At 55.6% G+C, this 16,333-nt stretch overlaps 2 protein-coding genes across 2 annotated transcripts; both read left to right on the forward strand.

The window, feature by feature from the left end:
• Positions 1 to 96: 96 nt before the first annotated feature.
• Positions 97 to 12,015, forward strand: BKA78DRAFT_272365 (uncharacterized protein). The gene is made up of 4 exons (XM_066885530.1): positions 97 to 267; positions 316 to 1,376; positions 1,446 to 9,120; positions 9,173 to 12,015. The coding sequence occupies exons 1-4, from the start codon at positions 193 to 195 to the stop codon at positions 11,858 to 11,860; spliced, it is 11,499 nt and encodes a 3,832-aa protein (XP_066740508.1). The 5' UTR covers positions 97 to 192; the 3' UTR covers positions 11,861 to 12,015.
• A 2,114-nt stretch (positions 12,016 to 14,129) lies between these two features.
• Positions 14,130 to 16,258, forward strand: BKA78DRAFT_31155 (FAD binding monooxygenase). The gene is made up of 3 exons (XM_066888223.1): positions 14,130 to 15,241; positions 15,380 to 15,475; positions 15,585 to 16,258. Exons 1-3 carry the CDS (start codon positions 14,386 to 14,388, stop codon positions 15,941 to 15,943), a joined length of 1,311 nt encoding a protein of 436 aa, XP_066740509.1. The 5' UTR covers positions 14,130 to 14,385; the 3' UTR covers positions 15,944 to 16,258.
• Positions 16,259 to 16,333: the final 75 nt, after the last annotated feature.

Here is a 16,333-nt window from a genome sequence, read left to right on the forward strand (position 1 = left end):
CTAATAATGTCTACCTCAAGCACTCCTAAAGCATCTAGCGAGGCTTCTAGCCCCAGATTGTCCGCCTCGGTGTCCTCGCACAGCTCAGCGCCTCCTTCTGAGGACCCTTCTGTCATTGTTGGGTTGGCCTGCCGCGTGCCTGGCGCCCAGAACTATCGCCAGCTATGGGACCACATCGTCGCCCAGAAGGACATGCGGCGCAAGATGCCCGAGAACCGCTTCAACGTGGACACCTTCTTTCATGCCGATGGCGCAAACAAGGGAACTGTAAGTATCTGCCTGAGATCAACACCAAAATCTACTGACGCCGTGCAGACAAATTCCAAGTGGGGCTACTTCCTCGAGCAGGACATTGGAAACTTTGATCCTGGATTCTTTGGTATTTCCGGCGCAGAGGCCGAGGCCATGGACCCGCAGCAGCGGTTGCTCCTAGAAGTTGTGTACGAGGCCCTCGAAGATGCCGGAATCACGCTCGACGGAATCAGCGGCACCCAAACCTCTGTTTACTGCGGATCTTTCACCAACGACTACAACGCAATGACCACCAAAGACCTTGCACACTACCCTAAGTACACGGTCACCGGTACGGGTAACGCAATCCTCTCCAACCGAATCTCCTACTTTTACAACCTGCACGGCCCCAGCGTAACAGTGGACACGGCCTGCTCTTCATCCCTGGTCTGCTTTCACCTGGGCAACCGCTCTCTCCACGACAAAGAGGCCGACATTTCCATCGTCGTGGGATCTTCCCTTCACTTTGATCCCAACATCTTCATCACCATGACCGACCTCGGCATGCTTTCAACCGACGGCCGTTGCCGGGCTTTTGACGAGAAGGGGTCAGGTTATGTTCGTGGCGAAGGTATCTGCGCTGTCGTGCTTAAGCGCCGCAGCGACGCGGAATTGAGCGGAGATCGCATCCGCGCGGTCGTCCGTACCACTGGAGTAAACCACGATGGTCGGAAACAGGGCATCACCTACCCCAACACGGACGCCCAGGAGGCGCTTATCCGGGCCACTTACGAGAATGCCGGGCTGGATCCCGCCGAAACCCAGTACTTCGAGGCTCACGGTACGGGCACCAAAGCGGGAGATCCGAACGAGACTAGGGCCATTGGCGCAGTGTTTTCCCCGAACAGAACTGACAACATCATTGTCGGTTCGGTAAAGACCAACATTGGCCACTTGGAGGGTGCCTCTGGTCTTGCAGCCGTCGTCAAGACGACCATGGCCCTCGAAAAGGCACAGATTCCGCCGAACATGCATTTCGAGGACCCCAACCCGGCCATCAAGTTCAGCGACTGGAAAATCACCGTACCTCAAAAGCTCATGGACTGGAAGCCTGGTCCAAACGGCACCCGCAGGGCCAGTATCAAGTAAGTCCTAACTCACCCCCTTTTCCCCCTTCCCCTGTGATAGCCATCTTTGCTAACACAACACAAAAGTTCGTTTGGGTATGGGGGCACCAACGCGCACGTGGTGCTTGAAGATTACCAGCCGCCTGAACCTATCGTTGAATCTCTGCCGCTCCTCCCGGAACCCCTGGCGCCCATGGTCGCCAAAAGGCCTTTCATTGCTCCTCTCTCAGCCCACACCGACAGGGCTGGGAAACTGCAGGTCGGACAGCTCATTGAATATCTGAGAGAGCATCCCGGCGCGAAGTTGGCCGACCTCGTGCACAGCCTTTCTGTGCGCCGTACTCGTCACACGGCTCGGTCTTTCGCCATCGGAAAGGACATTGAGGAGCTTATCAAGGACATGAGCGAGCCGCCCCCAGTCGCCAACTGGAGAAACGCAAACACGACCAACCCGCGCCTAGGATTCATCTTCACCGGTCAGGGTGCCCAGTGGTTCGCCATGGGTAGGCAGCTGATCCACGAGTCGCCCCTGTTCAAGCAAACTCTGGAGAAGTGCGACCGCGTGCTCCGATCACTCCCTGACCGCCCGAGCTGGTCTGTCGTTGAGGAGTTGTCTCGCGGAAAGGAAGACTCCCAACTGGGCCAAACTCGTTTCTCTCAGCCCATTTGCACGGCTCTGCAGCTCGCGATCGTGGACCAGCTCAGGGCTTGGGGTATCGAGCCTTCTGCTTGCATTGGTCACTCGTCCGGAGAAATGGGCGCAGCCTATGCCTCTGGCGTCCTTGACTTTGAAAGCGCCATCATCGCCGCGTACTACAGAGGTCTCTACATGTCAAACACGACGGAGGTCAAGGACGCTGTTCAAAAGAAGGGTGCCATGATGGCAGTCGGCCTGACTGAAGCCGAATGCCAGGCGGAACTTGAGCCATACAAGGGTCGCGTGGGCATCGCTGCCATCAACAGCATGTCGAGCATCACCCTTTCTGGCGACGAGGACGCTATTGTGGAAATCAAGGAGAAGCTGACCGAGCGCAAGGTCTTTGCTCGCCAGCTCCAGGTCGCCCAAGCCTTCCACTCCCATCACATGGACCCCTTGGCTCCCGCGTACGAGCGTGCCCTGAACACATGCCCACAGTTCAAGACAAAGGAACCGTCTTGCCGCATGTTCAGCTCCGTCACCGCTCGCCTCGCCGACTGGCAGAACATGGGTGGCAAATACTGGGCCCAGAACATGAAGGGCACTGTTAGATTCTCTGACGCTCTCACTGGAATTCTCCTGGACGACGAGGACATTCAGAACGTAGACCTGCTTGTCGAAATTGGTCCTCACCCTGCTCTCAAGGGACCTTCTCGTCAGGTCATCCAGTCCTTGCGTCTTGAGGTCCCCTACCTGGCCAGTTTGACGAGGAACGAGCCCGACTACAACTGCCTGCTCCAGCTTGCAGGTCAGCTCTTCGCTCACGGTTACCCTGTCGACTTGGACGCTGTCAACCGGGACCACTTCTTGTCCGAAATGGGCCCAAGTGTTAGCGTCCCTACCGGCACCAAGCTGCTCGATCTGCCAACCTACGCCTGGGACCACAAGCGATACTGGGCCGAGACAAGGTACATCAAGGAGCATCGCCAGAGGAAGCACAGGCACTCTTTGCTCGGAGCTCCTGTGCCAGGTTCTGTCGAGGGACACCCACGCTGGAGGAACTATCTCCACCTGAACGAGCTGCCCTGGTTGACAGAGCACGTTGTTGACGGAAAGACCATCTTCCCCGGTGCTGGCTACGTTTGCATGGCCATCGAGGCTGCAATCCGCCTGAACGACCAACCTCTGTCTTCCATCAAGTCTGTGGTGCTCCGGGACATTGTCATCAAGTCGGCATTGACTCTCAGCGACACCACCATGGGCTCGGAGATCCTTCTTGAGCTCAAGCCCCTGAGAACGTCCTCCAAGAGCCATTCTGAGATCTGGCACGAGTTCATTGTCTCCTCCTACGACGAGTCTGGCCGTTGCACTGAGCACTGCCACGGTATCGTCTCCGTTGAGAATGGCGAGCCCTGTGCTGTCCAAACCTTGGCTTCCTACCCGAGCCTCGAAGCTTTGAGCAAAGAGACTGTTCGCTCTGTTGGTCGCGATGCGTTCTACAGACATCTCGACAAGCTTGGTCTCTCGTATGGGGAGAACTTCCGCCTCATCTCCGGAGATTTGGAAAGCGCTCCGGGATACGCCATTGCGCCTTTGACGTACAAGCCGCTTGCTGTCGGAAGCGAGGAGCCCTATGACGCGACGATTCTGCACCCGAGTCTTTTGGACGCTGTCTTCCACGTCATCTTCAACGCCATCGAATCGCGTCTTGGTCGCCCGCTCCAGGAGCCCTACGTCCCCAACTTTGTCCGCTCGCTGACCCTCTCGGGCACGTTCATCAACGCCCCTCTCTTCCAGGACAAGGAGTTCAAGGTGTGCTCTTTGACCGAGCTCCCCACTGCCCGAGTTGCCATCAACGACCTCTTGGTATACTCCCCGGATGCTGATCAGCTCTTGGTTGAACTCCAAGGCCTCCAAGTCACATCTTTGGGCAAGGACGATGATGACGGCAACTCCAAGCGCTCCCTCTTCTTCAGACAGCGTTGGCAGCCTTGTTTCGAGCTCATCAAGCCCGGAATGGAGATTCCTGGCCTGGACAGCTTGGCAAACGTTGTTGATCTCTTTGCGCACCAGTACCCGGACACTCAGATATTCCATCTCACCTCGGGTATTAAAAGGACTCAACAGGTGCTCCAGACCCTTGGTGGCACAAAGTACGAGCGCCGCCGCTTCAAGAAGCTTGATGTGTTCTCTCCTTCTCTCTCTGCCGAACAATTTGACGGCTTGAAGGAGGAGCGCTCCGGTCTAGTGGAGTTCTCTGAGCCCACGGAGAACAATTACGATTTGATTGTTCTCAGCGGGAAGGCTGATCTCGACGCTGCTTCTCTGGTGAAGGCAGGTGGATTTGCGATTCTCGACGGACAGAGCGCAGAGCTCAGCGGTTTCACCAGCGTCTTTTCCTCTGGCAACCTCACTGTCTTGCGGAAGCCCGAAGAAAAGCCCGAAATCAATGGCGCTGTGAATGTCATCATGCCAGAGCAAAAGTCAGACGTCGCCAACGCTATCCTCGCTGGTCTGCGCAAGAGCCTCAAAGCTCCTATCACCACCACAACCTTCCCAATTCTGGCCAAGGACGCCCCTCCTGCCGGTAACTTCATCGTTCTTTCCAGCCTTGGCGACAGCTTCGACAGGCCCTCTTTCTACGAGGGCGCGCAGGCTCTGCTCAAGGAGGAAGCTGTTAACGCGGTGTGGCTCACGCATGGAGCGACGATGGAAAGCACCAACCCAGATCACGCCATGGTAATAGGTCTCGCTCGCGTCGCTCATATGGAAAACGATCAACTTCGTCTTGTTGTGGTTGACCTCGAAGACAATTTTGCCGCTGATTCGGCTGTCGAGACCATCGCCCAAGCACTCAACCCCGGCTTCAATGAGGACGAGCTCACAAAGCGCAACGGCGTTCCCTATATTCCTCGCGTGGAGGCTGATGACTCCCTGAATTCGAAGCTCCGCAACGGCGTTGGACATGAGCCCAGGCTGGAACCATTCGGCGAAAGGCGTCCACTTGCTCTCAAGGTCGGCAAGGTCGGTCTATTGGAAACCCTCTACTTCGAAGAGGACGAGGAAATTCTAGACAACCCACTCGCGGACGATGAAATCGAAATCGAGAACAAGGCCTCCGCCATCAACTTCCGAGACATCGCGTCGGCCATGGGCATCATCGAAGACTACAAGCTGGGCGACGAGTGCGCTGGTATCGTCATGCGCACTGGATCCAAGGTCAACCCGGACGACTTCAAAGCTGGCGACCGCGTTGTGGCATGGAGGCCCGGCCAGGGTGCTCACCGCGGCATCGTGCGCAACCCGGCCTCTCTCTGCTGGAAGCTTACCGGGGACATGCCGTTCTCTGCTGCGACTGCACTGCCGCTCATCATCACCACGGCTTACTATGCACTGGTTGACGTCGCAAACATGCAACCTGGCGAGAACATTCTGATCCACGGAGCCATGGGTGGTGTTGGTCAGATGGCGGTGCAGCTTGCTCAGCGCGCCGGATGCAAAGTGCTGGCCACTGTCGGATCTCAGGCCAAGCGCGATGCTCTCAAGTCCAAGTACGGCATTCCTGACGACTGCATCTTCTCGTCTCGTGACGACAGCTTCGTCGAGGGTGTTCTCAAGGCAACGGATGGCAGGGGTGCCGACGTTGTCCTGAACAGTCTTGCTGGCAAGCTGCTCCACGCTGCCTGGAACAGCATGGCTCCATTCGGTCGTTTCGTCGAAATCGGCAAGAGGGATATTCACGAAAACACAAAGCTCGATATGGACCCCTTCCGCAAGAACGTCACCTTTGCCTGCGTCGATTTGATCACCATCTTTGAGCTCAACAAGACTCTTGGCGCCCGCATCTTCCGAAAGTGCTGCGAGCTTGTGCATGAAGGCGAGATTCAACTTCCTGAAGTCAAGGAGGTATCATACGCTGATGCACAGGCCGGTTTCCGTCTTCTTCAGATGGGAAAGCACATGGGCAAAGTGGTGCTCGTTCCCCACAAAGACGATGTCGTTCCCGTCCTCCCTCCCAGCTACCGCAACACCAGCATCTTCGACCCCTCCAAGGCTTACCTGCTTGTCGGCGGACTAGGCGGTCTCGGTCGCACTTTGGCTCAGTGGATGGTGAGGAAGGGCGCAAAGCACCTCGTCTTCCTTTCTCGATCTGGCGCGGACCGCCCGGAAGCCAAGGTCACCATCGACTGGTTGAAGAAGCGGGATGTCGCTGTTGATGTGTACCGCGGAGATGTCTCGAGCTACGCTGACGTCGAGGGCTGCGTGCAGTCGGTTGGAAGCAAGCTCGGCGGTATCTTCCAGGCCGCCATGGTTCTGCAGGACGCACCTCTTGAAAAGATGACCTTCCAACAATGGCAGAAGTGTGTCCAGCCAAAGGTCAACGGAACTTTCAACCTTCACAAGGCCACGCTTGGTCTCTCTCTCGACTTCTTCGTCTGCTTCTCGTCTGTCTCTGGCGTAATTGGCAGCAAGGCTCAAGCCAACTACGCGGCTGCAAACAACTACATGGATTCGCTGATGCGCCAGCGCCGCGAGCACGGTCTTGCTGGTACGACGATGAATGTCGGAGCGATTACCGGCATTGGTGTCGTTGCAGAGGACATTGCGCTCCAGAAGCATATGGAGCGTATCGGCATGGACCTCGTCAACGAAGAAGAGCTGCTGTACCTCCTCGAGGAAGCCGTCAAGTCAAACAAAAACGAGACGGTTGACAGCCGAGGAGTTGACAAGCATCAGATCATCACTGGACTCAACCTCTCTCGCAAAGACGTCGACTGGGCTACCAAGCCACTGCAACGCAACCTTTACGCGAACCACGACTTCAACCAGACCGGCAACACCTCTGGGGCAACCAAGAACCTCACGGCTCAGTTGGAAGCGGCGACTACTCTCGAGGAGAGAACGGCAATTCTTCTCGAGGCATTCATTGCCAAGGTTGCTGCAGTTTTGGCTACTCCAGTCGAAATCATCCAAGCCAGCAACCCTCTCTCTGCCTATGGTCTGGATTCCATCGTCGCCGTCGAATTCCGCAAGTGGTTCCGCAAAGCCGTTGGTGTTGACATCGCTCTGTTTGACGTTCTCAGCGCGAAGTCGATCAACGCTTTGGTCACCAAGGTTGCTGAGATGCTTGCTACGCAGGCCAAGAGCACCAGTACCGCTGCTGCCAGCGAGTCGGAGGCTTCCAAGGAGACTGAAGGCAAGAAAGACACCCAGGTTGTTGCGAAATCCACCTTGGGTGATATTCCTGTCGCTGACAAGTCTCAACCCGTGCCGCTGTCCACTTTCCAGAGCCGCATGTGGTGGGTCCACAACCTCGCGGAAGACAAGTCTCAGCTCAACCTCTCCACCGTCTTCCATCTCAAGGGCCGCCCGAAGATTTCTGCCCTCGCTGAAACCTACCGCGAAATCGTCCGTCGCGACGCGATTCTCCGCACCTCCTACTTCGAAGGAGACGAGTTTGCGGAGCAAGAGGTGTTGGAAGAAAATGGCTTTGAGATGGATTTCATGGACCTGTCGAGCCACCGTGACCGTGAAGGTGCACTGGAAAAGTTCATCGCAGAGTCCAAGAGCCAGGAGTTGGACATCGAGGCTGGCGAAAACATGAGAGCGACCATGGTTAAGCTCGGCGAGGATGAATTTGCTGTCGTTCACATTTTCCACCATATCGCGGTGGACCGCGGTTCTTCCAAGGCGTGGCTCCAGCGCCTTGTTTCCATTTACGACACAATCGAGAGCAACAAGGACCTATCTACGGTTGCATGGCCATCGATTGGCTACGCCGACTTCGCCATTTGGCACAACGCCCTCTTGGCCTCTCCCGAATTCGCGTCCGAGATTCGCTTCTGGAAGGAGGAGCTCGCGGATGCGCCCGCGGCATCCAGGCTGTTGCCTTTTGCCAAGGGCAACAGACCGGCCGTAGACAGCCGCGAACGGGCTTTGCTGAAGACGAAGCTGAACCTCAACCTCCTGAACCGCATGAAGCGCATTTGCTCGCAGTCCAACGCCACCCCATTCCATTTCTTGCTGGCGGCTTTCCGTGCCTTCTACTACCGGTACACCGAAGACAAGGACATGACTATCCTGATGATCGACGGCAGCCGTCCTCACCCTGATTTGGAGGATGTGACTGGCTTCTTCGTCAACATGATCCCGATCCGGTGCCGTGACGAATGCGAGACCAGCTTCGACGATTTGTTCGCCTCCTGCCGCCGTCGCACCCTTGATGCGATGTCCCACAAGGACGTCCCCTTCGACAAGATTGTTGAGGTAGTCCAGGCAGAGAAGACTTCGAGCCATTTCCCGATCGGTCAGATTGCAGTCAACTACCAAATTCACGGAGAGATGCCAACATTCTCCGCTCGCGACTTCGACATCGACAACGTAGAATCCAGCGACATTCCCACGGCCTGCGATCTCCAGCTCGAAGCCTTGGCGGTTTCTGACGGTCTGAACCTCAATTTGGAGTACTCGACTGATCTTTACGGCGCAGAAGACATGGAGCGCTTCCTCGACAACTTCTTGACTTTCCTCGCAAGCTGTGTCAAAGACCACCGTCAGCCGATTGAGGAAATTGACATGTCCGGCTGCAAGGAGCTACTTCACCTCAAGGAGAAGTACTGGAACACGCAGTACACCGAGAATGCTTGGAAGGAAGAGAGCGTCCTGACTAAGATCTTGCGTGCTGCGGAAGACAGCCCCAACGCCACCGCAATCAAGACTTCTGACGGCGACAGCATCACCTACGAGAAGCTTGTGGACAAGGCGCAGCGCATCGGCGCAGTCCTGACCAAATCTGGTGTCGAGCCGTCTCAGCGCGTCGCCATTCTGTCGAACCCCGGTGTTGAAGCGATCAGCAGCATGCTGGGAGTGCTCCTCGCACGCAACGGTTATGTCGCACTTGACCCGACTTTTGCCGTCGACCGTCTGGCTTTCATGGTTTCCGATTCTGGTGCTGAGGTGATTTTGGTTGGCGAAGGATTGGAGTCTGTTGGAGAGGAGGTTGTGAAGAAGGCGGGCCAGTCGGTGCGCCTTGTTGGTATTGCAAGCTGTGCCTCAGAGGCGAGCAAGTTGGGTCAGTCTCCCGTCTCGAGCCCTTCAGATCCGTTCTACATGATCTACACATCGGTAAGACGGTCAGCCACGACCATGGACCAAAGCTAAAACGCCATGATTTTAGGGAAGCACCGGAAAGCCTAAGGGCGTCGTTCTCACCCAGTCCAACACGCAGGCGATGCTGAGCACGCTGCAAAGAGATTACGAATTTTCTTCTTCCGACACGTTTTTGCACCAGTCCTCAATTTGTTTCGATCTTTCCATTGTCCAAATCTTTTCGGCGCTCACCACTGGCGCCACTGTTTGCGTCGCGTCTCCCGACACACGAAAGGACCCCGCGGCCCTGGCCGACTTCATGCGCAATGAAGGAGTGTCGGTGACCTACTTCACTCCTACTCAATTCGCTCTGCTTCTCGAGCACAACTCAGAGGCGCTGCGCGAGTGCAAGAACTACCGAGTCGCCTACTTTGCTGGAGAGCGCCTTCCCGTGCGAGTCGCCAAGGCATTTTACGACCTCCAAACGCCTGCGACTGCCTACAACACATGGAGCCCCAGCGAACTCGTCGTCCAAACGACCATCCACAAAGTCGAGTATCCCGCTGAAGACGTCGTTAGCATTCCCATCGGATATCCCATGTCCAACTGCCGCCACTACATTGTCGATTCCCGTCTTCACCCACTCCCTGCCGGCATGATTGGAGAGATCGTGGTCGGAGGTGCCCAGGTCGGTGCTGGATACCTCAACCGCCCAGACGCCAATGCACACTCTTTTGTGCTCGACCCATGGTGCTCCGACGATGACCGCGAGAGAGGTTGGACAAGAATGTTCCGGACTGGTGACAAGGGTCGCTTCCGCCCCGACTCTCAGCTTGAATTCCATGGACGCATCGCTGGAGACAAGCAAATCAAGCTGAGGGGTTTCCGTATCGATCTCGGAGAGGTCGAGCAGCAACTCTACAAGCAATCCTTTGAGGGCTCGCAAGGTTTGGTCGACATTTCCGTCGTTGCGCGCACTGACGATGACTCCCTGGATGCCTCCCTGGTTGACAACCGAAAGCTGGTCGCGTTCATCGTCACCAAGATTCCCATCGAGTCTCCTGCCGAACGCGCCCAATACGTCACCATGCTCCACGAGCGCATCGCGAAAAACCTGAACCCCTACATGCTCCCCAGCGGCTACCAGTTCCTCAACTCCCTCCCTGTCACCATCGGCGGCAAGGTCGACCGTCAGAACTTGCTGAACCGGCAATTGGATCTCGTCTACCCCGGAACTCAAGTGCAGCAGTCGTCGACCACCGAAGCTGCGACTCAAAATGAGGGTCTCGGGGAGAATGAGCTCAAGGTTCTCCAAATGATCCAAGACGTCGTCGGCAGAGATACTCTAATCGGCCTCCAGGACAATTTCTTTGCGATTGGAGGCAATAGCATTCTTCTCCTGCGCCTCCAATCCAAGGTCAAGCGTACCTTCAAGACCGCTCCTTCGATGCAGCAACTCCTCAAGAATCCGACGGCCGAAGCGATCTGCTCATTCATCCAATCTGGTGGCAAGTCGGCTCCTTCCAAGTCTCGCAAATCAGACGATTCGGTCATCGATTGGGAGAAAGAGTCTGCTCTGCCTTCGGCTTCGCAATACCAGGTCATCGCCAAATCTGCCATTGCGCGCTCTGCGATCCGCTCCATCCTCATGACTGGTGCCGAGTCGTACATTGGAATCCATCTCCTCGCTACCATCCTCAGCGAAGAGCCAAATACGACTGTTCACGTCCTCGGGTCCGAAGAAATCTGTGACAAGGCAGTCCTTCTCCAAGAATTCAAGACTTATGGCCTGCTCAGCGAAGAAATGGAAATGGCTATCTTCACTCGCGTTCGATCAGTCCGAGGAGTCCTCAGCAAGCCTCACTTCGGTCTCAAGGACTCACAGTTCACCGCTCTCGGAAAATCGGTCCACGCCATTTTCCACCTCGGCGGACATGTCAATTTGCTCAAGAATTACCGGGACCTGAAGCAATCCAACGTGGGCCCTATTCTTGACCTCGTCGAGCTGTCTGGAGTTGGAGACTCCCTGGCAGAGATTCATTACCTCTCGACTTGGAGTGTGCCACACCTTCAGGCTTGGGTCAACGCCAACCTCACGCGCAAGTCAATCTCTATCGCTGAAGAAGACGTTGAGCACTTCTCGCCACCGCCCACCGACGACTTTGGCTACTTCAAGACGCGCTGGGTGGCCGAGCGCCTACTCAGTCGGGCGGCTCGTCGTGGATTCCCCGTCACCATCTACCGCGCCTCAGCAGTCACAGCCAGTTCCGCCACTCAAGTTCCCGAGCCCTCTGACGGCTTCATCGGCCGCATGATCTTCGGCATGGTCGACACGGGGCTGATTCCCGCAGACGAGCCCAACAAGCCGGCCTGGGACATTGACTTCATCCCAGTCGACACGCTCGCGACGACAATGCACACGCTGGCAACGCACGACCAGCTGTCCCACGACGACATTTCCATCTTCCACATCGGCAACCCGCAGCCGCTCAAGCTCAAGGACCTGGCGCAGGTCATTCCGCAAATCAACCCGGGCAGGGAAGAGGGCCAGCTCATCCCGCTCGACGAGTGGCTCAACAAGCACGCCACTAGCCTGGACGAGGATGGCAAGCTCAAGTGGGAGGTCCTCCGCGGTTACTTCAACAACGGTCACACCATCTTCTCGCTCGACAGGAAGAAGACGGATGAGGCGCTGGCGAAGGTTGGAAAGAGTGTCGCTTGTCCTCCTGTTGATGGCAAGTACTTGAGTGAGGTCTGGGAGAGGCACGCAGAGTAGTGCCCAGTTTCGTTTCGCCCTTGTCTTGTTTTTCATGTAAATAGTTCTTGTACATTCTGTTTTTCCTGGTGTTGGATTTGGAAGTGCTCGACCTGTTTTGGCAATTGTTTCTCTGTTTTGGCTTTTGTTTGGCTTGGTAATGTTTTGTAGACTTGTTTTAATTTACTTGTTCATTTCATATTCGATTCCAACAATTCTCTTGTGAAACTTCTGTGGCGATTCTGATTTCCGACAGACTTTCTCCCAGTGACTGTGTCTTTCCTTCAACTTCAGCGCATGACGGTATCACTGTGGGTGACCAAAGAAATTGCCAATTCTGAGAGTCCCTATTGCCGGGTAAGAACACGTTGAGATGAGGAGTGTTCAAGCGCTTGATGCTTTGAACATGGAGAGAATTTTCTGTCTTGATGGGTAGTCACAAGGAGCGATCAAGCGCTTGATGCTTTGGACTTAGAGAGAATTTTCTCTCTCGATGAGTAGCCACAGGGAGCATTCAAGCACTTGATGCTTTGAACATAGAGAGAATTTCTTTCTTGATCGGGTAGTCACAAGGAGCATTCAAGCGCTTATATCTGAGAGTACCTTATCTTCCAATGCGATCATTCAAAGAACCATTGCAAGACACCGTGGCAGTCGCCCTCTACCTTCCTACCTGCGGCATGCACGACGGCTGATATTCTGTCTGCATCATGTAGGCAGGTGCAGCGGCTGCTTTCCTACCTCAGCCATGTGGGCAGGCACGACTTTTGCGTCTTTCCCGCCCTCAATCTTACCCCATCGCTCACTCATCGGCCCCAACCCTTCCGCACCGCTTGACCTCACCTCGACGCTCGCCCATCCATATCGCTCTGCTGACCGTAAAAGACTCCAACAGGGCTAGAAGAATGATGGCGCATCAAGGCGTGTGGTAATTGCAAACGACATGGGCGCGTCTCAGTGGATAATTCACTCCTCCAGCCGTCCTCCGATGCACCAAAAATTCGCAGGAGCAGGACGGATGTGGGTGAGAGAGGGCATCGAGGCCATCTCACAAGCCGTTGCAGGAGACAAGGCGAGGTGAGGCACTTTGACAATTTTACGAAGCCATCGACTGGATCAAGATGATGACTCCCAATTGCTCTCTCTTCCCCGCAATATTCTTTCTTTTACGTGTCCTGGTTTTTGGTGGTTGCGCTAATCCACTCAGTAGCCGAATTCCTGCACCTCTTGTTCGACTTCCCCTGAGCGCAGCAAAGAAACCACCGGCATCCTCGATTCGCAACGAAATCGTGGCGCGAAATCTCCTTTTTCTACGCGTCTTGACCTCCCAGCTTCGGCCAAATCCATTTTACGTCAACCCACACACAATATCGGACATGTCGGTAGCACACCGATTCACATACAATATATGTACAATTGATCCAACATGCACGACTTCGCAAGGATGCAGTGGAACGCAAAAGAAACGACAACTTCAAGGTACACCAAGTCAAGATACGCATTCCTGGGAATCATTCAAGCAACCCTTCTCCATCTTGTTGTTGACAATTCTTAATTGGCCTACTCAGAGGGCGGCGACGAAGCCGACAGACCACTAATCTAGAATTCTCAACCAACCAGGGAGACCCGTGGACCTCATTTAACCAACCAAAAACCAAACTCTCGCATGGACGGCATTACGCGTTCCCGGTGTGCATAAACTTTGCTTCTTGGGTCCCTGGGCTTCATTTTGAGTTTGGGTAGGTTTAGGTAGGTCCCGCACCAACCGAAGGCACAGCGGACCGCGAGAAAGTCGTCGACTCCTAGGCGAGGAAGTCCGAGTGCTGAACGATAAAGTCCGAGTGCTTCAAAGCCAAGTCCGAATGATTGAATGCTCCCTGTGGCTTTACTTGTACGACCTCGAATGTCGAAGACTTTAAGCTCAAGATGCTTGAATGCTCTGCATTTACGGAGCTCTCGACTTGGTCATTTGAATACTCGCCATGTGCCGCCGCTCACTGCGACACTTTGGCACTAAATGATGGAGTTGACATTTCGTTTCCAATGGCGCAAGGGGACCATGTGACAGGGAAGGCATGGCAGGCAATCTACCAATCTGTCAGCCAGTCAGTCGACTCAGCCCAGGCAACAACACCAAGGACAAGGAAAGCTGAATTCCAGCTGATTTCTCGAAGGATCCGAACGGGTTAGAAAGTGGCGGATATCACGTTATCGGGCGTCGCGACCGAGCTGCGGCGGGGCACCTCCGCGCTCCGCTCCGACGCGGATGCGGCGCCGCAACACGGCGCGGCGAGAGGCGGCACCGGAGACACGATGAGACGGCTGGACGGTCGACGTGGTGATGCAGTGATGGAGGCGGCGCTGGCAGACAAGCCTTATGAGGACGAGTTGCCGTGAGATGATGGTGTAGGTCCTGCACGCACGCACGAACTTGTTGAAGAGCTCCTTTTTTTATACCGCCCCTGCTTTGTTTGTTTATTTGGTCTGACCGGCTGTATTGACTACAGAAAGCCTTCCAATTCGAATTGTCAGCTACGATTTCACAGATGCCGGCCATGGACTCGACGCAGGAGAAGCAACGCGCGGCCGACACACAGGTGCTCATCGTGGGCGGTGGACTGGGCGGGTTGATGCTTGCTGCGATATTGCGCCGGATCAACATTTCGTGCAAAGTGCTGGAGCGGACGGCGGAGCTGACACCCGCAGGTGCCGGTATCTCGCTGGCACCCAATGCGCTGCGCGTGCTGGACCAGATGGGGCTGTACGGCGCCATCCAGAAGCACGGCCAGAAGCTGCGCAGCATCAAGATCCACCACAACACGACGTTTTGGCGCGAGCTCGACTTCGACATGGAGCCCTGGTTCAAGTACCCCGTCTACTCGATTGAGCGCCACTTGTTCCACCACATGCTGTATGAGGCAGCCGGCGGCGACGAGACCGTCGTCTTGGACGCCAAGGTTGTCGATGTGTTGGACGCGCCAAAGGATGAGGTGGTGAGGGCGCGCCTCGAGGACGGCCGCGAATTCACGGGTGACATGCTCGTCGCGGCTGACGGCATTCGATCCGTCGTCCGTCGCATCCTGGCGCGCAACAGCGGTATGGAAAATGCCGCCAACACTATCCGCTTCACCGGGCGCGTCCACATGTCGGGCTACACGCAGCCGCTGGAGCACCTCAGCCAGTCCGACCTGGGCGTGGGCAACTGGTTGTTTTTCGACGACTCGGTCCTCACCACTTGGCCGTGCGTTGAGAACAGACAGTGGTACATTGGCGTCAAGGTTGTCGATCCGTCGTCCGTCAGGAGTGACCGTTCCGTGTGGGAGAATACGACTCTCGATACCATCAACGACGTCTACGGCAAGAAGTTCCACCCGTTTGCGGAGCATGGCCGTTTCGAAGAAAGTAAGTTGGGTCCATCGTGAGCTTCGAGGTCGGCTACGCGCTGCAGGCAACCAATTCGGCTTGTAGTCAGTGCAGCCGAAAGCGAGAAAGACGATTACTGAAACCGAAACTTTGACGCTAACGTCTTTTCTTGTCCAGTCGTCAACAAATCTGAGCGTTTTGTGGCAAGCAATGTGTTTTCGGAGCTCAGCTTTCCCACGATGTCGAGTGGACGTGTCGCGCTGCTTGGAGATGGTAAGTGTTGGATACCCCCGCCTTCCCTTTGGACACCACAGCTCCCCCTGCTCCTACCCCGCAGACCCTATCAGCCACTACGACATGAGTCTGATCCTTGCTTTATTAGCTGCCCACTCGATGACATCGTTCTTCGGCCAAGGAGCCTGTCAAGCCATCGAAGACGCCACGATCCTGGCCAACATGCTGCACCGACACTACTCCCCCTCCTCCTCGTCTTCCAAAAATATACCAGATGTGTTGAAGAGTTATGCGCGGGAGCGTGAGGACCGAGCCAAAGCCGTTGCCGACTTTTCGGCCAGCTACGCCAAGGTGCACACGGCGAACCTGCCGTTGGGATTTGGCCCGTTCATTCGAAAGCTGATTTACGGTTATGCACCTGCCTGGGTCTGGATGTGGTACCTGAAGTGGTTGTATGGCTATCAGCCTTCCGTTGACGCGCTAGGCAGGGACAAGAAGATGCAATAGGCAGGCGTAGCGCCAGGTCGGTCAGGTGCAGGATGTCGAGACGAGTATCCCGTGCAGATGACAGGTGCGGGAGATGACAGGCGGGAGAAACGTCATGCAAGCATTTCGCGGAGAAGCAGTTGAATCATGGCCTGAGGGAGAGTTCTTCATGTTGTTGGCGTAGGTAATTTGGATAATGCAGTCTCAATCTGATTCCCATAAGACAATCAAATGGCACAATAGTAAATTGTCGTGTTCTCCTGCCTATTCGTACCGGCTAGTCTGAGTGGCGCGAGCGAGCCCGACAATGCGAATCATGGCGGCAGTGGCGGCTTGACTCGCACATCGGATGTCAATCTCTGGGGGTTGATCACTCTGGCAAGGGTCTTGTTGCCACGAGTAGTTTGCTTT

Source organism: Phyllosticta capitalensis, assembly GCF_038381095.1.
Source record: "Phyllosticta capitalensis strain CBS 128856 chromosome Unknown BKA78scaffold_10, whole genome shotgun sequence".
In the NCBI taxonomy this organism is placed as follows: Eukaryota; Fungi; Ascomycota; class Dothideomycetes; order Botryosphaeriales; family Phyllostictaceae; genus Phyllosticta; species Phyllosticta capitalensis.

Excerpts from the sequence above, each read along its gene's own strand:
- BKA78DRAFT_272365 (XM_066885530.1), top strand. The coding sequence starts at position 193 with ATGCGGCGCAAGATGCCCGAGAACCGCTTCAACGTGGACACCTTCTTT. Across the intron at positions 268-315 it reads ATGGCGCAAACAAGGGAACT|ACAAATTCCAAGTGGGGCTA; the intron begins GTAAGTATCTGC and ends GACGCCGTGCAG. Across the intron at positions 1,377-1,445 it reads ACCCGCAGGGCCAGTATCAA|TTCGTTTGGGTATGGGGGCA; the intron begins GTAAGTCCTAAC and ends ACAACACAAAAG.
- BKA78DRAFT_31155 (XM_066888223.1), top strand. The coding sequence starts at position 14,386 with ATGCCGGCCATGGACTCGACGCAGGAGAAGCAACGCGCGGCCGACACA. Across the intron at positions 15,242-15,379 it reads GCATGGCCGTTTCGAAGAAA|TCGTCAACAAATCTGAGCGT; the intron begins GTAAGTTGGGTC and ends TTTCTTGTCCAG. Across the intron at positions 15,476-15,584 it reads TGTCGCGCTGCTTGGAGATG|CTGCCCACTCGATGACATCG; the intron begins GTAAGTGTTGGA and ends TTGCTTTATTAG.